We start from the raw sequence: 20,781 nt of genomic DNA, 5'->3' as shown, positions 1-20,781 counted from the left end.
TGCACTAAAATTTACGAAAAATTGCCACATTTAAGTTCCCTGTAGAGAATGTGTCACCTTAATTTCACTTAAACTTAATCTGACTGAGGGTGTATACGACTAGACAAAACCACACAAATGTCACAAGGGGAAAACTACATTAAAAAAAAAAAGTAGGATATGGGCTCTTTAATACTGTATGTTAAAAAGCACCAGCTGTTTAGTACACATTTTTTTAATCATCCACACAAATTAATTATTAACACTTTATCATTTCAGCATGCAAAATAATATGACTGGGGAAGATTGGGGCGGCACCAATTAAGATCTCGCTTAAGGGCCCCAATATATTCATAAGCAGTCTTGCTCCATTCTCCTTCATTCAAAAACACAAGCCTACAGCACAGCTAACCAGATTAATAAACTTGTCAGGTATTTGACTTGGACCCTCATTTCATTTCATGTTGTAACTGAAATGAAAAGTATCTGCGCTGCCCATTGAAAATTCTATTAGATTTTTATAAATGAACTCATGAATTATAATAGCTGTTCACCACATCAATTGGAAAGGGACAGTGGGATATATGGAAACAAACAAAAAAAACTTTTTCAGTTGGTTTCTCCTGCATATTGAAGTGTTGCTGTTTTCCCAAGTCTGCTGGACATCTTGAACACACTCCAACTTCTGCTGCAGAGGCTAAGAGGGGCTAAAGCTGGTTTTAACCTCTAAGCATTAATAGCAGGAATAATTAGGCCTAATGAGGCGAGTGTCATGAGATTTGTCAATGCATGCTTAAAGTGAAAGATTCTTAAATAGTTCTTGGCTTGGATATACAGTACTGTGGAAAAGTAAGACATCGCCCTTTCATTTATTTAATATCCAGTCAAAACAGCCATTAAGTACTTAAGTTCATTTTCAGTATAAGGAGAAAAGCAACAAGACTTGGTTTACATTTTTCAAAGTAATCTGCAGGGATATTTCTCCACAGCTCTGAAGTTCAGTCTTAGAAGTTGGTTGCATTTTCTGCTTCTCATAATCCCTGTAACCCCAGGTGTGTTGAGGTCTGGACTCTGTGGTGGTCAGTCCATTGTTCACAAACACCTTCTTTGTCTGATTTGCACATTTTCATCTTTGTTGTTTATTCACTTTTCTCAATAGCAGCTTCTAAAAAGCTACATCTTCTTTCTAAGTCATAGCGTCCTCACAGTGGAAGGATGGACAGAAATACCTGTGGATTTTTTCAGATCTGAATCAAGAGTGGAGCTTGATTTTCTCCTATCTCTCGAAGATGAAAGCTTTAAGTACTGTCTATCTGATGAGGACAGTCTTGGTGGTCTTTCACAGCTTTTAGGAGTCACAATTTTCTCTGTATCTTTTAAAGATTTTTTGAAATGAACAACTTTTAGCCATTTTCACCAGCAATAAATAAAGAAATCTTTAGAATTTAGAACCACTGACCAACTGTGCTTGCTTTTAACCCATCCGTGCAGTGCAACACCCACATACGTGCACACTAGTGAACACACACACCACACTGTTAGAAATAAAGGTACTCTGCAGGTACATTTTTCATTTTCATCAAGGTACAAACAATGTAAATGTTCCCTCAAAGTTCCAACAGTGGTTTTAAGGTCAAATTGTGTGCCTTAAATACGTTTTTTTCCAGGTGAAAAGTACATATTTGTACCTTTTCTTAACCTCATGTTTTAAAACAAAACAATAAAATAAAAGCCTGGAGATGAGACGGGGTGTGTGGAGTCAATACAACTTAGAAAACAGAATTTCAATGGATTATAGTACAATTATGTTCCCTAACTAAAGGTACTGAGATGCACCCTTTGAAGGTACCACCCCAGTGACAGTTGTGTACCTTTTTTTCTGAGAGTGCAGGAGCAGTTGGGGGTTAGATGCCTTGGTCAAGGGCACTTCAGTCATGTCCTGTCGGCTTAGGGGATTGAGCCGGTGACCTTCTGGTCGCAAGGCTGGTTCCCTAACCGCCAGCCCACAACTGCCTCCAGTATGGTTTACATAGATATTCTTCAAACTTTAAAGAGGTTCTTCAGACTGCCGTTAGTCTTGTGTATATGGTTCTTTTCCTTAAAGAGTCACTTCTTACATTTTCTTCGGGAACCAGAGGTGGTTTTTCAACGGCAATTGCTCCACAGAACCCTTTCTGGCACCTTTATTTTAAGAGTATATGGGCATGTTGTGCATATCAGGACATCCATTACACAAAGGAGGCTGAGATAAACATACAAGAAGCAGATTAGAAATTCGCATGAAACTTTAAAGCAATTTAGTTTATATTGTTTGGTTTACAAAAATTACCGCATACCGTACACAATTTCCTCCCACAATTGGTACAAACTAAAATGTGACTTTCATTCAGTGACAATGTACAACTACATGTATTTACAAAGCGAAACAATCATACAGAAAACATACAACACGGACAAGCATTCTTTCACACTGCACACTACTGGCAGCCACTACAGTTCCAGAGGTAGCTTCCATGGTTAGACGATGCATCCCATTCTTGATTAGATGTATCCTATACAAATAATTTACAACATACTGAAACTCTCAGACACACATAAACACGCCTCAACAGACACACAAAGATTTGGAATTTGTCAGTGACATTAAATGTTACCTCCAAGATTTCTTTAAGCGGCGACTGTTGGAAGAGCTTATTAGACTAACATGAGAACGTAACTAAAATTCAGCTCGAATGCAAATGTGCTTCAAAAGGCCTGAAGGAAGGTAGTGCTATTTTGCATCAAAGCAAAAGCAAAGGAAACACGGAAAGATTTCTGTCCTCTGCAATTCCAGAGGTGTATATGTGAACTCTCACAATGACATTACATGGGCTTAGGACTTAAAGGCAAGTTTCATGGAAATGGACTTAGCCTAGTCTCAGACTAAACCACAATGGCAATGTTTTCTCTCTGAATATACAGTTTAGTCTAGGCCTAAGGCTGTTACACACTGAACGCAATGCAAATAAACACGAAAAATGCAAAATATTTGGAAATTCTTTTTGAACAAAACAAAAGGACAGAATGTCTTCAAGTGACAGAGATATTCTTTGCTTCTCACAAATGATGACACTGAGCAGGCTTCTCTCCACTCTGGAAAAACAAGAGGAGCACGGAAAGTTTTACAGTTATTCAGGACCTGAAACTTTCACACAGCTTTGATATCCATAGCCACGTTTGAGTTGCTTTTGAAGATGCTCACACCATATGTGAAGAAGCAGAGGACAATATAATCCTAATGATGTTTGTAAAAAGTACTATTTGCTGGGACACAACTGAACAGTTTGAGCTCACTTGACCAATCACGGTTTGGCATGGTGACTCTTGGCTGTTACCATGCCAAACCGTGATTGGTCAAGTTAGCTCAAGTTGACTGCGGTTTTCACAAATCAAACATGATGAAGCAGCAGTAGGTTCAGGTTCCTGCAGATGGAGTTGCACAAGGATGATTGGGCTATAAATACCTGCAGGGTGTGCGACGGAATTCATAGATTGAGAAGAGGTGGTACAATGCAGTGAATGTCTCATTCAATGTGTAGAAAATGGGTTGCAAAGCAGATGTGAATGATTGGCCAAAAGGACCAAAAGGAGTGAGATGTGTGTGTATTATATATATATATATATATATATATATATATATATATATATATATATATATAATAATATAAAATGTTGCACTCAGTGTGTAAAGGCCTTTAGGGAAGCTGGCCTAAAATGCAAAAATGCTTTAATGACTTTCCAACACTACTTCATCTTAATGGCAGCTTAATGGCAACTTGAAGATCAAGGTGAAATACATATGTAGATCATTATAGAACATGAATATACATGTACGCTCTTTGGACCTGTTCACGCTTCAGAAAATAGGGCTATACATAAAGCAATTATAGTACTCGCACTTTAAAAGTAATCTAGTCAAGTTCTTTGGGGATACTGTGAGAGAAGGAAATGCCATTTCATTTGACATTCATCAAAAGAAGGGATTACAATCTGGGATATTCAAAGTGTCCAGCACATTTTAAAACTGCCATATTCAACTGGCATATGCTATGATTTCATGAAGTACCTTTTCAATATCTTTTTATAATCAGAAAATACTGTTTTTCTACAAATTTCTGTTACTAACAAAATTAACAGACCATCAGCAATGTCAAGCCAAAGACCATCTAAATTAAGGGAGTACTGGAACAGACCTGGAATTCTTGTCCACACTTTTTTCTAACTCCAGCTTCAAACAATTCATTCACCCCAAAAACAAGGGTCCGTCTGAATTCATTTGCAGTTGAACCGTAAGACAGGCTGAACAGTCTGAAGGAATGGCTGCTGGGCAATGCTAAATATTAGCATGATTTCTGAAGGACGAGAGGCAGTATCAAAATAGATTCACTCTTTCAAAAGCTTCAGCTCTACATTACATTCTTCTCGACTAAAACTCTTAACACATACATGAACGTTGCTACATGGAAGAGGATCCTGTGGTTCTGTCATGCATTGAGGTCAATAGAACAGGGAATGACAACAGTGAAGAACAAAATAAATCAACGTCACAAAAACAAACAATTTCTCATCTGAGAGATGGCACATTTATCCCTGCTTAATAAGAAACATCTTAGCAAATTAAAGTCGTGTTCTCTAGAAGATTGAGAGGCAGGCACTAGCTGTTGGGTTTCTGTGTGTTTTCAAGGAGTGGGCAGTCAGTTTTCTGCAGCCACAAATCTGGCCATGAAAATGAAAAAAGAAGAAAGCAAATCAAGTCCTTTGCTGACAACATTTGGCTCAGTGAGTCTTTTGTGTATTGTCAGTTTCCCTTTTTTTCCAGACGAGGGGTCAGTGTCTGTTCACACACATACACACACACACACACACACACACACACGCATACACACACACACACACACACACATACACGCATAGGTGTGTTTTGGGGAAAAAAGTGCTTCCTGACTGGCTGTGTCCCCGGCTGTTCCCTGCATGCTGTGCTTCTGTCTGCCCTCACCGAGTGGGTCCACTCTGAGTGGGCAAGCCGTAGTGCACGAGTGAGTGACCGAGTGAAGGGTGTAAATGTGTGAGTATGTGTTAGGGCTGCACGATATGGACAAAACACCTTGCGATTATATTGCTACACACTGCGATTGCGATACGCGTTGCAATAATAAAGAATGACTGTGATTGGTCAGGACACTCAAAGCACATAATAAAACACTGGTTCGAGGCTCATTTGCATATTGTACACTTTTGCAATATCTGTACTTTGAAGGCCAATACCGTGTGAAGGATTAGCAAATGATATATTGTGCAGCCCTAGTGTGTGTGCACAGACAGGCTCAGTCTTTGGCACGCGGGATGTTGTAGGAGTAGTGTACTAATGGCAGGCCGCGGCTCTGGCAGAAACAGGCTCGTCCACACGCTTGGACCTGCTCGGAACTGTCCGACACAAACGAGTCACCTTCATCCGCGTACTCTGACTGTGCCCACAAGGTGCCGCTGTCCGCCCAGCAGCCCTCGGCCCTCGGGCAAGGAGCCTCAGCACCTGCTAAAGCTGGACAGCTGTGCGACTTCACTAAATGTCTGCAGGCGGACGAGGAAGACGATGAAGAAGCAGATGATGAAGATGTTCTAGCCAGGAGGGCCGCCTCACAATGCTCACAAAGCTGAGTGTACATCCCACACTCGTAACCGAGCTCTCCTGTCCCGGACGAGCCCCCACTTTCTCCCGCCCTGGACGAGCCTCCGGATCCAGTCCCAACTGCCACAGCTTTACCATTTCTTCCATCACAGGCTCCACCCCTGCCCCGTCCCCTTAGGCGGAGCCAGTCATGTCGGAAGGCGGGATTGAAGCAGACATAGAGGACTGGGTTCAAGCAAGCTGACAGAGGGAAGAAAATCAGAGTGACTGACTTGGCCATCTCTGGACCTCCTGCTGCATTTCCAGCACCAGCCAGCAAGGGGGCGAAGGAGAAGGCTGCTACTGGGCAGAAGAAGATGCAATTGGTGAAAATGAGCCAGGCCACGTGCCGGACGGAGCCAGCCTGCTCTGGATCGGCCAGTCGTGCTCGTCCCAGGCCGCAGTACAGACGGGTGTAGACCACTGCGCTCAGCAGGTAGGCCAGAGTGTTCAGTAGGACGAGTGCCACCGTCACGCCCAGGCCTGGCCCTGGACCTCCGGAGAAGGGCAGACAAAGTGGAGACCCGCCAGCTGAACCGTGATACAAGCTAAGAAAAGCGGCTACCACAGCCAAGAGACCCAGCAGGGCAGCAGCCAGGCCGAACCTTTTGCGTCCCTCTCTTCGCTCGCCTCCACCCCCCCTCAGAATGCCCGCCTTGCCCATCAGAGCCCGAACAGCAAGGCTCCGCTCTACGGCGGCCAACGGCAACAACAGGACCGCCCACTCAGACGAAAAGACAGCAAGCACGCCCAGTGCCTGACAACCGGCGCCTGTCTCCCACCGGACACCATAGGTGGCGAATGAGCCCCAGGTGACGACGTCTAATAGGGTCAGAGCAGCCACATACAGGCCTGTCAGCAGGTTGGAGGAGGCCAGTAAAGCCACAAGCAGCCGGGCAGGGGAGAGTGGAGAGGCGCGGGGGGAGAAGCTGGCAGCCAGCACCAAGCAGTTGAACAGGAGTGCCACCAGGCAGATGAACCATACGGTCAGTCGGATCATCCAGCTCCCCAGCAGGTGAGCACACGGTTTGAAGGCCCCTGAAAGAACCAACAAAGCCATAGTTAAAGTATTCCTACAAGTAAATCATGAGCATTAATTTACAGAATCAGATGAATTAAACTATGACCAGAAACCTATAGAAGTACAATAAGTGTCATTATGGAAGAATTAAACAATAAATATGGACCAATACAAGGGAATTTTTAGGACTGCTGGTGCTTTTTAGCTCCTGCTACTTATATCCAACACAAATTGATCTAAAACAGCTATGATATTGTAAAACTAACAAAGCATTTTATTGACAATAACATAATAAAATAAAACTTAGAGTATTGCGCAAAAAAAGCCAAAGACCACCCTTCTTTGGATTTCCAATTGAAATGGCCATTATGTAAAACTTATTCTTAAAAGTTACTATTTCAACATCAGAAAAAAAGTAACAGAAAATTACACAGAAGCCTCAACAACTAAATAACTAAATACTGAAACTAAGCCCTAGTATTTATCATATCAACCCTTTGCCCTCATTAAAGTTTCCATACCTTTTGTGAGACATGTTAGTTTTTTAAAGAAATCTATTGTTGCCTCCAAATTTCAGTCTCAGAAGTTGGTTTTCTGCTTCTTGTGATTGACGTAATCCCAATGACAAATACTCCTCAGTCCATAAAACCTTGCATCATGTCTAACAAGTCCAGCTTTGGTGTTCTAGTGCAAATATTCTACTTTTTGTCTACTTTCTTTTTCAGTAACAGTTTCTTGACAGCTGCACATCCTTTCAGACCCAAAGTGTTGAGCTGTCTGCTCACAGTGGAAGGATGGAGAGAAACGCCTGCGGATTTTTTCAGATCTGAAACAAAGTTTTGGTGGTCCACCAGCATGGTTGGTGGGAGTCCCATTTTCAAAATTTTCCAGTTTTGATTGTAAATTAAATAAATGAACACTGGGCTCTGTTCTTTGCACAGTACTGTACAAATTGTTTTTCATTTTGCTTGTCACTGATCTAGAAAAAAAAGTAGAAGGAGGAAAATGAGGATACAGGCAGTGCATCTACCTGGGGAAGGAGAACAGTGCATAACCAGAGGAACCCTTTCCATCTCCTCATCACCACCTACAAACACACAGGGGAAAAAAATACAGTTTTACATGCTGGTCCTGGCCATTGGCACATTCTTACAAATTTAAACTGCCTGCCATATAGAAGCACAAACGTGTCTACTGAACACATAAACTAGCACTGAATTATAACTGAGGAACAATTTAATGCTCTGGATAAGATTTTTCATAGATTCAAACATCTCATACCCAAGTCTTTCCTCTTTTCTTCACTTTCGGGGGAACTCTGTGTGCTGTCACAGGCCATGAAAGCACAGCATTGATATGCATAGGGCACTGATATAGACCTACACACACACAAGCACAAAGGGGAGAACAGAAAGACAGACGGTGAATTGGACGAAAATGGTCAAACTTAAATCTGAACTGAAACGCAAGGAATCTTTCTAAGTGTTTGTTTAAGAAAAGCTGACTTTAGGTGAAGGGGAAAAAGTCATTATTCAAACTAACTGAACTAGGACATGGAAGAGACCTGAGTGAGCTGTAATCAGTCAAAGCTACTTGGCTTTGCTCACCTGAGCTTGGGCAGACTCTTGGCGGTCAGGCTGTTCTTCATGTCCGGATTGCCCGCCAGCTTGAGTTGGTTCAGGGCGTTTAGTCCAGCTGTGGGCACGCTGGCTAAAAAATTCATGCTCAGATCGCTGGAGAGACAAAAATGGCATTAATGCACACACAAAAAAACACATTCATACATGGCAAAATTTAGCATTGCTTGTTTTGCTACATAGATTTACATTCTGTATACCACAGAGAAAACATCTGTAGTCAATCAGACAAGATATGGTTGTTGTCTGAAGTTTGTTTCTTTAGTTTTTGCTCTGGAGCTTTGAGGCTAACGTAGCTTGCTAGTAAAAGAAGCTTATAGTCTTCAATTAGCATCATGCAAACCAATATAACTGCTAGTACTGGTTTCAGCTATTTAAGATGAGCATGTTATGCTGTGTTCAAACAAACGTCTTTTTGAGATTGATTATCCTCGCATACCCAGTGCAAAACTAAAGAACTAAAGACAAACCATGTCTTGGCTCATTGACATCTGGAGTTAGGGGTGGATGATATGAACTCAAATATATATTACAGTATTTTCCTCTATTCTGATGACAACTGTGTGATATCAAAAAAATGATTAATAATACAAGGTTTATTGTCCTGTATAAATGCTAACATGCACTCTAGTAGCTTCTTGAGTCCCTTCTATGGAACCAGTTTTTAGTTGTCCTCTCTTACATCCTCCTCTCCTGACTGTTTTTCCTTCCCACTTATCCTCAACTCTACTTTGCACTGTTTACTGTCAGTATTAAAAGTTTATGAACAAATAAACCGAACCGAACTGAAAACACACCTACTAAATGTATGACATACAATCTGCTCTGAAAGTATTAGAATTGCCAGGCTAATTCTTTTGTTTTGCTATACACTATGGATATTCGGGTGTGAGGTCAAAAGATGAATCTGAGAGGACAGATCCGAATCTCAGCTTTCTTTTCCCGATATTTACATCCAGATGTGTTAAACAACTTAGAACATGGCACATTTGGTGGTAGGCCACCCGATTTTTAGGTGAGCAAAAGTATAGGAACAGATTATCTTAAAGGAAATGAAATTACACTTAATATTTGATTGCATATCCCTTGTTTGTAATAACTGCATTAAGCCAGTGCCCAACAATTATTCATTTGTGCTGCTTTTCCAGGCCTTCATGGTAGCTTCTTTCAGTTGTTGTTTGTTTTGGGGGTTTCTCCCTTCAGTCTCATGTAGGTGAAATGCCTGCTCAATAGGGTTAAGGTTTGGTGACTGACCTGGCCAGTTTAAGGCACTCCACTTTCTTCCCCTGATGAAGTCCTTTGTTGTGTTGGCAGTGTGTTTTAAGTCATTGTCTTACTGAGTGATGAAGTTCCTCCCTGATTAGATTGGGTGCATTTCTCTGCATAATGTTTATGTAGACTTCTGAATTAATTCTGCTGCTATCATATGAGATACATCATTAATAAACACTAATGAGCCCATTCCAGGAGCAGCCATGCAAGTCCAAGCCATGGCACTACCTCCACCATGCTTGACCGATGTGCTTGTATGTGTTAGATCATGAGCAGATCCTTTCTTTCTTCACACTATTTCAGAACTTTTGTCACTCATATCTGTATTTCATTGCCCATTCCAATCGGACCTTCTAATTCTTACTGCAGATATATGGCCAGGTATGGCCTCTATATTTCCGCTATTTAAGTTTTCTTTGAACATTAGATTGTGATAATGCCCCGTGGAGCATTATGTCCTGTGGAGGTTGCTGGTGATGTCAATGACTGTTGCTTTTGGGGTTTTTTTTACAGCTCTCACAATGTTTCTGTCATCAACTGCTGCTGCTTATCTTTGGTGACCTGTTCGATGTCTAATTGTTAGTTCACCAGTGGTTTCTATTTTTTTCAGGACATTCCAAATTGTTGTACTGGCTATGCTCAAAGCTTGTGATTTTGCCACTTCTATCTTGGAGAGACGGATGTGTTTACACTGCTATAACATGGTTCAAATGCGTTAGACCACCTCCTAAAGTGGTTTCAGTAATCAGATTTGTATCTGATTTGTATCTAAATGTATCAGCATTCACATACACAGTGAAGTACTCCAGTGCTCAAGCTGGCCAACTAACTCTAAGGGGAACTCAAACACTCCAAACTCACATTTTATCTGATTATTTTATGATTCATAATAAAATAATCATGATGATTTGAAATATAGACTACACGCTTTTGATATTCTGCAGCGACAGGATATCAAAAAATCATTCCCTGCTCGTTCGAAGGTCAATGCAACGCAGGATCGATGCTCACTTTTGTTTTTGTCTAAATAGTGCTTTTGTTAACATTAATGTCTGCTGATGTGCTCATGTTCATGTCCCAGAGGTGGGCCTGTTTGTTGTTCATTGTATTTGGGCATATCATGGAGTTCACATATAGCAAAATCCATCATAAGAAAGTGTCATACTGGTATTCACTTTTATACTGGTATACCTCCCACCCTATTTGGGGTACAGAAAGATTTTTTTTACCAAATTATGCCTTTACATTATGATTAGCTATACATAAACACTGTCAGTTAAGATTACTATACTATCTGTTCTAGCTGATGGAGAGCAGTCTTATAGTGGACTCACAGGTTAGTCAGAGTGCTGAGAGAGAGGAAGGCATCTCGATGGATGAACTTGATCTGATTTCTGCTCAGGTCTCTGCATGGTGATAAAACACACAGGTAAAGAAATTTAAACATTCACACTTATAAGTATTATGACAGTGAAAAACAACAGAGAAGGCTGTTTACTGTCTTAAATTCACTGTGGATAAGATATAAGTGTTCTTACAGCACTCTGAGGCTGGTCAACCCCTGGAAGGTGTCTCTGTCTATCTGCTGGATGTGGTTGTGTTGTACGGTTCTACACAAATCACAGAGAGATGCAACACAATGTCATGAAGCAAATTAAGAAACAAAAATTTGAATGATGCTATAGAAGGTCTATGATTACAGTAAAACAACAGAAGCAAAGGGGAAAGTCCCTGCTAGCACACTTACACCATCTGTAGCCTCAGTGTTTGAACTAACAAATCACCAAAGACAGCTCTAAAGTGCAAATCATAATTAAAAAATGAGACAATTCATTTTCTTGGATGACAAACCTTTCTCTGTTGTCGAGGACGCTGGATTTCATGGGATGCAGTGTAGCCTACATCCTTTAATATTTTTAGAAAGTATTTTATGTAAACTGTTTATTTATTGTTAGCTTTTCCAGTTTTCTCCTGGCGTGTCCTAAATTTTGTTTCGGTTTCGGCCGAGGATTTTCATTTTGGTGCATTACTAAATGTATATGTCAAGACAATGATATTGCTACAGAGAAAAAGGGAGATACTTACACATCCTGAAGACTCACACAGCCCTGAAAGGATGGCAGCTCTTCTATCTCATTGTAGGATAGATCTCTATTGGGACACACATACACATTTGATTACACTACATTTAATATGTCACATTATATACAATTACACATAGTGCTTGCAACTCAGACTTTATTGAAAAAGAGTCATTCACAACAAATAAATTAAGCCTCATGCATCAGACACACAAACACAGCTCTATAACAGGTAGTGTGTGTGTGTGTGTGGGGGTGTGTGTGTGTGTGTGTGTATATGCGTGTGTCTGTGTGTGCTGCTCCTCTGGGAGGTCATTAGAGCTGAGTTTAAACCCTCTCACAGCTCTCGCTCTGCAGTGCCCCTGCTGCAGAGCACACTGCACTTCGGCCCATTAGACAGTAGTATGTGTGTGTGTGTGTGTGTGTGTGTGTGTGTGTGTGTATGTGTGTGTCTGCATAAATGCATGTGAGAGCACAATAGGGTTTGAAACCTAAGATAGTGGTTGATTACTTGACTGACATGTAAAATACCCTTTAACTGTATTAGTACCATCATGCCATATTGGTTTTTTATGCTATACTCAAACATTTTGTATACAAGGTTATTTAACATAAGGTTATTTTATATTAATATAATTTAAGGGGGTAAAAAATATTTCATTCATTTTGGGGCATTTTTGGAATAAAGCTATCCCATTTTGGCGAAGAATAAATATCTCGAAAAGAAAGTGCAAGGAAGAAGTATCAGAAACAGATTGTGTTAAAGGGTCAGAAGCTTCAATCTTGGTAGCACCAAGTATTTTTGTCTACATTACGTTGGAGATTCCAGACCCTTCCACTACATCCCCTGATGAACTCCTTGGTTGACCTGGCTGTGTACTTTGAGGCTCTGTGTTGCTGCATATTAAAATATCATCAAAGGTTCAAGAGGCATTTTCTTGTAAATTGGTAGGTTTTTGAGTATCTCCCCTTAAGTTAAAGGATGAATAAAGTAGATTCAGAAGCTATTTTGCATACCGAATCCATGACACTACCTCCACTATGTTTCGCAGAGAATGCAGTAAGTTGTAGACTTTCTAAAAATGTATTCTTTCCCCTATAAGCTTTCCATTCCATTTTAAAACGAGTTTCTGTCGTATAGTTTTACATAAATTATTTTCACAGTTGTCCATGGTGGTTTACGTTTGGTGATTCCAATAGCAGATATAAAAGGCAGAAGCTTTAAGATGTCAATGGATTACACCCTTACTACTGTGTAGTAACTATATGGCAATGTACTGTACTGTGTAACAGATTTCGGCACATCAGAAAATTAGAATTAGCTGTTTATCTGCTGTTTATCTGGACAAAAAGCATTTATTAGCCCATTTAAACATTAATATTAGAATAAATAAAAATAACTAACACACTGAGCGATTTTACATCAATGTGTTTGCTTAACCATTTCCAAACCTTTCGTCATGGCAGCTCAGTACTAATTGTAGTTATTACCCAGCACCTGGGTAATTAATACTTCATTATGTTAAATCAAATGTGCTGGTGATGAAATTTGGCAAATCCATGTAAGATATTATTATTAATGTACAACAAAACATAATTCTTTACACAAACACAGGTGTAACTCACAGTGTGCGGAGCACAGAGAGGTCCTCACACAGATCCTCAGGTATGGCTCTGATCTTAGTGCCTGTTAAAGTGCTGGAGAACACACAAACATGTTCAAAGTTCTTGTTAGAATTCTTTAAGTTTAAAATCTTCCCACTGATTAGATTGCTGTTTGCACGAAGATCATGCGCATTTAAAATTCTCCTACTGGTCTCTCTTACAGTGAGAAACAGAGGCTGATGGATATTAGGGATGGGAATCTCTAAGTACCTCATGATACAATTAGATTTTGATTCAGGGTGGCAAGATTTTAAATCAATTCTCAGTGCATCTCCATTTGTTTTGTTTTTTTTACAGCCTACATTATGATTTTCTTCGACAAGATTTGCTGCACTTACTCTAATGCTATAGTACTGAGAAACAACATTTTTTAAAAAACTATTTCACACATCGCTCTTTAAAGTATGCAGAAAATCCAGACTGCTACACATGCTCTGTTCGAGAAGATGAGTATCTAAAAAATAAGTGCTTAATGCTGCTCTGGAATTAAGCTATCATGAACTGTACAAAACCATCTTTTCATAATTTTTTATAATTTTACAACTCACCCAAACTATTGGGACACTTAAGCTGGACAGAAAATGCAAAGATCTTCAAGTGTAACTAAATATTACTGAATTAACCTCTTTACCCAGTTAACATCTCCGCATGGTTTGTTATTATTATTTTTTTTCAATCAGAAGGGACAGAATGTAGACTAGACATGCTTCAATAGATGCAATGAGCTTGAAAAGAAAGAAATTGTGTTGAGATACAAAATGTTAACCACAATAAGAACTAAAATACAGTAAAAATCTAATAAAACCTAATCAAGGTCTGTTTTCAATTAATGAACACAAAGTTGAATCATATGATGTCATAGTTCTCTTGTACTCCAGGGTATGCAGTTTAAGTTGGTGACTAAATTTTACCCTCCCATTTTTCTCTCAGTATATCTACTCTTATCCAGAGCAGTTTTCCAGAATTTCCCGCTCCCTACACTGTGCTATTCGGACACCCTTTACATGCCCTACATTATCGCTTGAGGTTTCCATTTTGCTAATGAGGCCTAACACGTACTATACGCACCTAAAACGCACAAAAACATATATAATGCATAATATCACTATAATATTCAGAATGTTGGCTAATTTAATATCCCCTAAATTGCTGGGAATATATCACCAGTCCTAATTCAATTACTAATAAAATCAATCATGACTGGAAAAGGTAAGGTGATGTAATGCAGTGATAAACGTGACTTTGTCACATTTTTTGCTGGCACCAAATATGAGCATATTTTACAAAAAAAGTAAGGTAAAACATAAAGTATTGCGATTCCATACTAATTACATTTTAATACAGGTCAAACAGAATTTACTAATCACTGCTTTCTGTTTTAAAAGCATTTCACATTAAACCGTTTGTTAATCATTATCGCCCAACTGGCTTTTAACAGTACTGATACTACACTGCAAATGAGCATCTAGCCAATCGCTGAATGTTTTGTGTGCCATGAGCATCCTGGATGTTCTGATGGTGTTTGGTTGAATTAACACGTCAATTTGAGTCCTCTAATGGAAATGATTATGGACACACATAACGAAAGCCAATTTTTAACCATGTCACATTTTAAAACGCTACTTAGATATATTGCAAGGCATATCGCAATCACAATGTGTAGCTTTATAATCAAGTTAGGATAAGGTATTCTTACATAAGGTATTTTGTCCATATCAGGCAGACATAATAGGTTTATATTACAGCACAATGGTGTCTTGTTTAAAACTCACAGGCTCTCCAAATTCCCTGTTCCAGTCAGACTGGGAAAGTCCTGCACCAAACTGGCACCACGGAGCATTCTAAACCACACACACACACACACACACACACACAAACACACACACATTAATATCTATTCCAAAACACAATGAAAACAAACATCATGACTAAAATGATGACACAGAAAAAAATGTTTCAAGTCACTTCATGTGGGAGGTGAACTGCATCGTTCCCTGAAGAAAGTGCCAGATGACTATCAGAGGTATATAGATGTTCTTTACTAAGACAGAGAAGGACTGCAAAATATACAGTTTGTTAATCATTATTGTGATACTTGTCTTTACAATAATGATCTTGAAAAAGCACTGCTACATGTAAATAAGCCCTCTGACCAATTACAATTTTTCATATGATTCTCTAATGTGCTGTAATATTTTGCAACTCAAATTGCAATTGCAACATGTAGCAATATAATCATAATACTGGCACTTAGATGTCCGGCACATATGTATCATGCAGCCATAAAGAGTACTGAAGGAATATGACCTTTATATCGAGCAAATCAGAATATTATAGGACTTTATTACTATAGGTCTTTATAGCACCCTTTCCAAAATAATTAGCTTTGCTAGCAAACAAATGAGCTGGGTAAATTTGTAACTCCTTTCTTGTCCTCAAATATAAATCGCAATATTTGTTGCAAAAACTTGAAATATCGCAATGTGAATTTTTCCTAACATATAAGCTGAGCCCTAGGCTTGATTATGAGAGATGTAAACACTGAATTTTTAGTAAAATGCTTAAAATGCTAACTCACAGAGAGTGCAGGTCGGACAGATTCTGGAAGGCTGACCTCCCCACAAAGGAGAGAGGGTTGTCATAGAGATGACTGCAGACACACAGAGACAATGTATAAAAATTCAGAGCATTGACTTTGCAGAATATTCATGAATAAAAATGTCTGAATGCTTGTGATTTTATTCACATTTTGTGCCTTTTGTGTCCACAGTATTATATCACTACTCATAATGTACTTACATTGTGCGCAGCAGTGGATTCTTATGAAAAGCAGCCTCTGGTATGGTGGCTATATTATTGCTATGAAAGCCACTGTAAAAGAAAAACAGAGAAAGTTAAATTAAATGGCTATAGTAAAACCACTGATAGCATCCCTGAGACTCACACAGCACTTGGAATAGCTTCTTACTGATCAATTTTCCAAAGATGAGTCATCCAGCAATACCACTTACAAACACTAGATGGCACTCTGACTCACAGTTGGACTGTATGTAAAGGAATGTAAAGGCCTGTGAAGTCACTTAAATGCTGGGGCAAAACATCAATATTTCTCTGGAAACTGTGGTAGAATTAGCAAAAAGCAAAAAGATGTACAGTGTCCTCTCTCTTCATATTAAGACAAGCTGAGCCAATGAAATAAATGAAATGAATTATAGTCTGGATTTGATTGGTCATATCATTAGAAACCCAGGAAATTATGGTTTAGCAAAGATAATAGGAAATATGACTTTGGAAGAGCGAGTAAAACTGAAATTATGATTAAATTCTCATTGTAAAGTGAACACCTACGGAATGTGTACTGCATGATTAATGTTGGTTTTAGTTTTGTGGATTAGAAAAAAAAAGGTTTCTTATCTCTGTAATGTTTTAAAATCCCTTGTGAGATCAATTGCTATTAGCTTGCATGGCAATAATACGGTATAATCGTATTACTTAGGGTAATAAATCTAATTAAACATGACTATTATGCTCTCTTTGTAATGAAACATGCAGTCAGTACTATCCACATGAAAGCATATTGTGAAGTAATGCAACATAATTTATCATAACTCAATAAATATCATCATATTACTCACACTGAATTTTAAGCCACTGGTTTATTCATTCAAGTATAGAATTAATAAAGTGTGTAAATCTATATATCCTGGCAGTCATATTATAACTAAGTTCATTTGCATTTTTATGTGATTTGGAAATTCCATTTGTGCTTTACATTGTATCACACTTCATGGCAAACAGTTCAGCAGAAATGCTCCAGAATTACTTGGAATAAAAACCTGTTACATTAACTTACAAAAGCTAAGAGCTGTTTTTCTTTCCTTTATAAAGTCACCATTTCGGAGGTACAAGCTTTTGTTGTGACAGCGAGGATGTATTTTCTAGGCCTACGCAACACTGTAATTGTCTTTACTGTACAAATGTCATGAACACAGTGGTACTTTAGTTTCTTTTTCCTGCCCCCATTCTTTCAGAGTGATGGACAGGTTGTGAAGGGGTGGGCGGGTCATGTGCACCTGGCCTGAATAAACTCCCACCTGCTTCACACCTACGTTTTGTTTCTTTTGTCTCTTGTCAGAGGGAGGCAAAGACAATCTGCTTTCTTTTGATCTGTGAGGTAATGCGGTCAACCCCTTACACTCTGCAATTTCCTCCGAAATCACACACACACACACACACATGCACAGAGAGAGAGAGAGCAAGTGAGAGAGAACAATGGAGGAAAGAGTACTTACAGTTCTTTCAGTTTGGGCAGAGTCTGGATGGCCTCTGGGAAGCTTTTCAGGTTGTTAAAGTTGAGGTCTCTGAGAAGAGCATAAAAAGTGTGATTATATAACATAAGCAGGGCCAACACACCTCACCGAGCTCAGCAGCTGCTTTACTGCCTATTCTAGCTGTAACTCTAATTCTAATGCAGCACCAAAGCCGTCTGAAATCCATCTAAGATGCTGATTCTCAGGCATTAGCTTTAGTGCTAGACTTGAGGTTGCATTCCGTTGGTAGGATAACCACAAGCATAGCTGCTCTAATTGGGTACCCCATCCACTCAATTTTATTTGTATAATGCTTTTTAACCAATGTAGTAAAGTGCTGTTTTTGCCCTAATGAGCAAGCTGAGAGCACCAGCAGCAATAAATGGATTTTCTGAATTTGGTTTTCTGAATGGGTCCCTACGATTCAATGAGGGTTTATTCAGTGTGAAGAGGCACACCACCACAGCGGTAAAAAGCACCTCAAATCCTTAACACTCATAGGTCTCAATGGTGCACGCTTCTAACATTTTGTGGATTATTATTTCTCTGTGTACAGTCTTGTTTGTTCATATTTTTGCCATTGTCTTTTTTATTAACCCTTTACCTCTATTTAGTTATGCCAATTTTCTACCAGTAGTTAGGTCATCCCCCCATCATCTGATACTACCAAGCTTGGAAGGCGAAGGCTAGCATTGTGGGTGAGGTCCAGTAATTTCAGCGAATGCAACATCATTGGACAGTTCGTTACACTTAGAGGAGAACATTAACTGCCAATTTATGTCAGCTAACAGACACCTGCTGATTGACTGAGGGTCCACCTACCCACCCAGAGAGAGTAGGTACTCCTGGCCATAGATGGCTGTGGCATTGCCAAGGATAGAGGCTCTTCCTGGGTGGGTGGGTAGGATGGCGCTCCCTCTCCCCCCCAGCACTCATGAGATGACCTTGACTGTCCCCAACAGAAGCATCTATTCGCTGATGTAACAGAACTGGCAGTTAGTGGTCTCCATCAAGCATGTTGAGTGTGACGTTGCATTAGTGGCAAGATTCAATGGTTTCCTTCATGTGTCTCAGTGGAAGCACATGCTAGCATTTTCTCTTAGCACTGTGTGAAGGGGAGACCTAGCTAGTGGGTGGGAACTGGCCAATGGGGGGAAAAACTAGGTGAAAAGTTACCTAAACAGCAATAACTTCTAGGAGTTTAGAGTTTTGAGAAATCTGACGGTGGCTGGAATTAAATTAGATGCAGTTTGGTTACATTTGATATACAGCCAGTTTTAGAATGACAGGCTGGATGAAAAACCCCGTGTCCCTCTACACACACTGCCAGGTATTCACATCACTGCCTGTTTAGCAATAAGTCTGAAGAGACTGTCAGTTCAACTCCTTGCTGTGTTATTGTTTGTCTTAGCTGCCACAAGACACTCTCTGGCATTTTGCCCCCTTCTCCCGAGTTAATGCCCCCCGTCCCCTGTCTGACTGCCCCCTCAAGGGACAGAGGACGTTGGCGTGTCCTTTTCCTGCCCTAATTGCGGCCAGAGTAAATAAAGCAGAGTCAGCGATAGCTATCTGTCTTCCCCTTCCCCTTCCTCCACTCGCTGAAGGGGACAGAGACAGAGAGAGAGAGAGATACGTGGGGGGCGAGGAGGCCCAGTTATGGGATTTAAACAGGCTTGCTATGTTTTTCATTAGCACTTTCGACTTTTCACGTTAATAAATAGATGGCCCTTCAGCTCCACGGACAAAAGGTTAAATTAGACTTTCTCCTTGAAGAACACAAGCCAAGAGGAAAAAACAGGAGGCGTATCTTCTGTATAGAAGAACACACAGCCACAGTGACACATTGAGAAATAGATGCCAATAGCTGTGTGCTGGAGTAACTACATCCAACATCAATGTAAACACTACTGGTGCCTCATATACACAAGACAAGTAGCATGAACAGAAACATATACAAATGACCGTCTGTTGGCTGATTTGATGTAAACTGAAAGTGTCATCATAGTGTTTTTAAAATGATGATAAATCACAGCCTAAACAGAGACTAATGAATGCTTATCACATTGAAGCAGCTTCTGTACAGATTCACAACATTATACTCACTTCATGACCAACAGACTGAATGAGTGATTGATTGATTGATTGACTGATAGGGACACTGTGGTTTGTCATACCCTTCCTAAGCCTGGCTGTAGAGGGCACCAGAGCAACAGCAGCAAAGTTACTATAGACCTTCAATAGCTTCATTTAAACCAATGTAACTTTGTCTATGTACCTTTACATTTCCTTTTTTTGGATTTCTTATAATCTAAAACTGCTATCAGTGTGAAATGAGGGTTTTAATTGTCTCAATAGGATGATGATCTATTAAATCTATGAATGTATTCTTGATAGCAACTCACAGTGTCTCTAAGTTGTCCAAGCCATTGAAACAGTTCTTCCCAATCTCCTGGATTCTGTTATTGTGCAGGTGCCTGAAAGAGAGTCATCAATGCCAGTCATCATTTATAAGCTAGATTACAATGTAAGTACAAGTAATTTGAGGCTTTTAAAGGAATACTCCAGCATTTTTAATCTAATCTCTATCTGCTGCATCTGTAGAGTCAATTACCAGGGATGATCATTTCTGAGCATTTCTCTGTACTTTGGAAAGAGCAGAAAACCTGTTCACATCGCAGAGGTTAATGGGCATTTGCTGAATTTCGTCTGTGAAGCGTATTTTTGTAGAGCGTTTTCTTGAATTCTTGAATCAAATAGAGCTGTAAATCTGTTTAATTCATTTTTTCAGAGATAAAACTAGTTCTCCAGATGGAATTATTGTGGTAATATGTTACCAACATAGTGATGCATGCATGGATACCAAAAAGCCTTAAGAAAAGTGAACGTAACCCGAACTTTTTCTTTTATTGCGTGGCTCCAGTGTCCAAAATCTGGACAAAAGCTCATAAGAACAGCTTTGGTACAATGTTTTCTCATGTCTTATTCCAAAGAACTGTATCGTCTTGGTGTCATGGCTGTAGTTTCAAATGTTTATTCATGGAATTCTGCAACTGCCCAATGGTTTCTATTATTAGTACGTTTAGAGTCAACAGGTTTTCTGCTCTTTACCAAG

General features: G+C 39.7%; 1 protein-coding gene across 1 annotated transcript in view; it reads right to left on the bottom strand.

Annotated features, from left to right (window-relative positions):
• Window positions 1-2,246: 2,246 nt before the first annotated feature.
• lgr4 (leucine-rich repeat containing G protein-coupled receptor 4) overlaps window positions 2,247-20,781 on the bottom strand; it is a 93,390-nt gene continuing 74,855 nt past the window's right edge. Inside the window, exons 6-18 of the mRNA XM_036584189.1 lie at window positions 20,072-20,143; window positions 17,652-17,720; window positions 16,159-16,230; window positions 15,938-16,009; window positions 15,132-15,200; window positions 13,321-13,392; window positions 11,699-11,764; window positions 11,152-11,223; window positions 10,948-11,019; window positions 8,312-8,437; window positions 7,986-8,083; window positions 7,735-7,791; window positions 2,247-6,721 (exon numbers count right to left, since the gene is read on the bottom strand). Of these exons, the coding sequence (XP_036440082.1) occupies window positions 5,343-6,721; window positions 7,735-7,791; window positions 7,986-8,083; window positions 8,312-8,437; window positions 10,948-11,019; window positions 11,152-11,223; window positions 11,699-11,764; window positions 13,321-13,392; window positions 15,132-15,200; window positions 15,938-16,009; window positions 16,159-16,230; window positions 17,652-17,720; window positions 20,072-20,143 (2,296 nt within the window). The 3' untranslated portion in view covers window positions 2,247-5,342. The remainder of the gene's footprint in view (window positions 6,722-7,734; window positions 7,792-7,985; window positions 8,084-8,311; window positions 8,438-10,947; window positions 11,020-11,151; window positions 11,224-11,698; window positions 11,765-13,320; window positions 13,393-15,131; window positions 15,201-15,937; window positions 16,010-16,158; window positions 16,231-17,651; window positions 17,721-20,071; window positions 20,144-20,781) is intronic.

This window comes from Colossoma macropomum, unplaced genomic scaffold, assembly GCF_904425465.1.
Source record: "Colossoma macropomum unplaced genomic scaffold, Colossoma_macropomum, whole genome shotgun sequence".
NCBI classification, from domain to species: Eukaryota; Metazoa; Chordata; class Actinopteri; order Characiformes; family Serrasalmidae; genus Colossoma; species Colossoma macropomum.
This window is presented reverse-complemented; position numbering and strand designations above follow the sequence as displayed.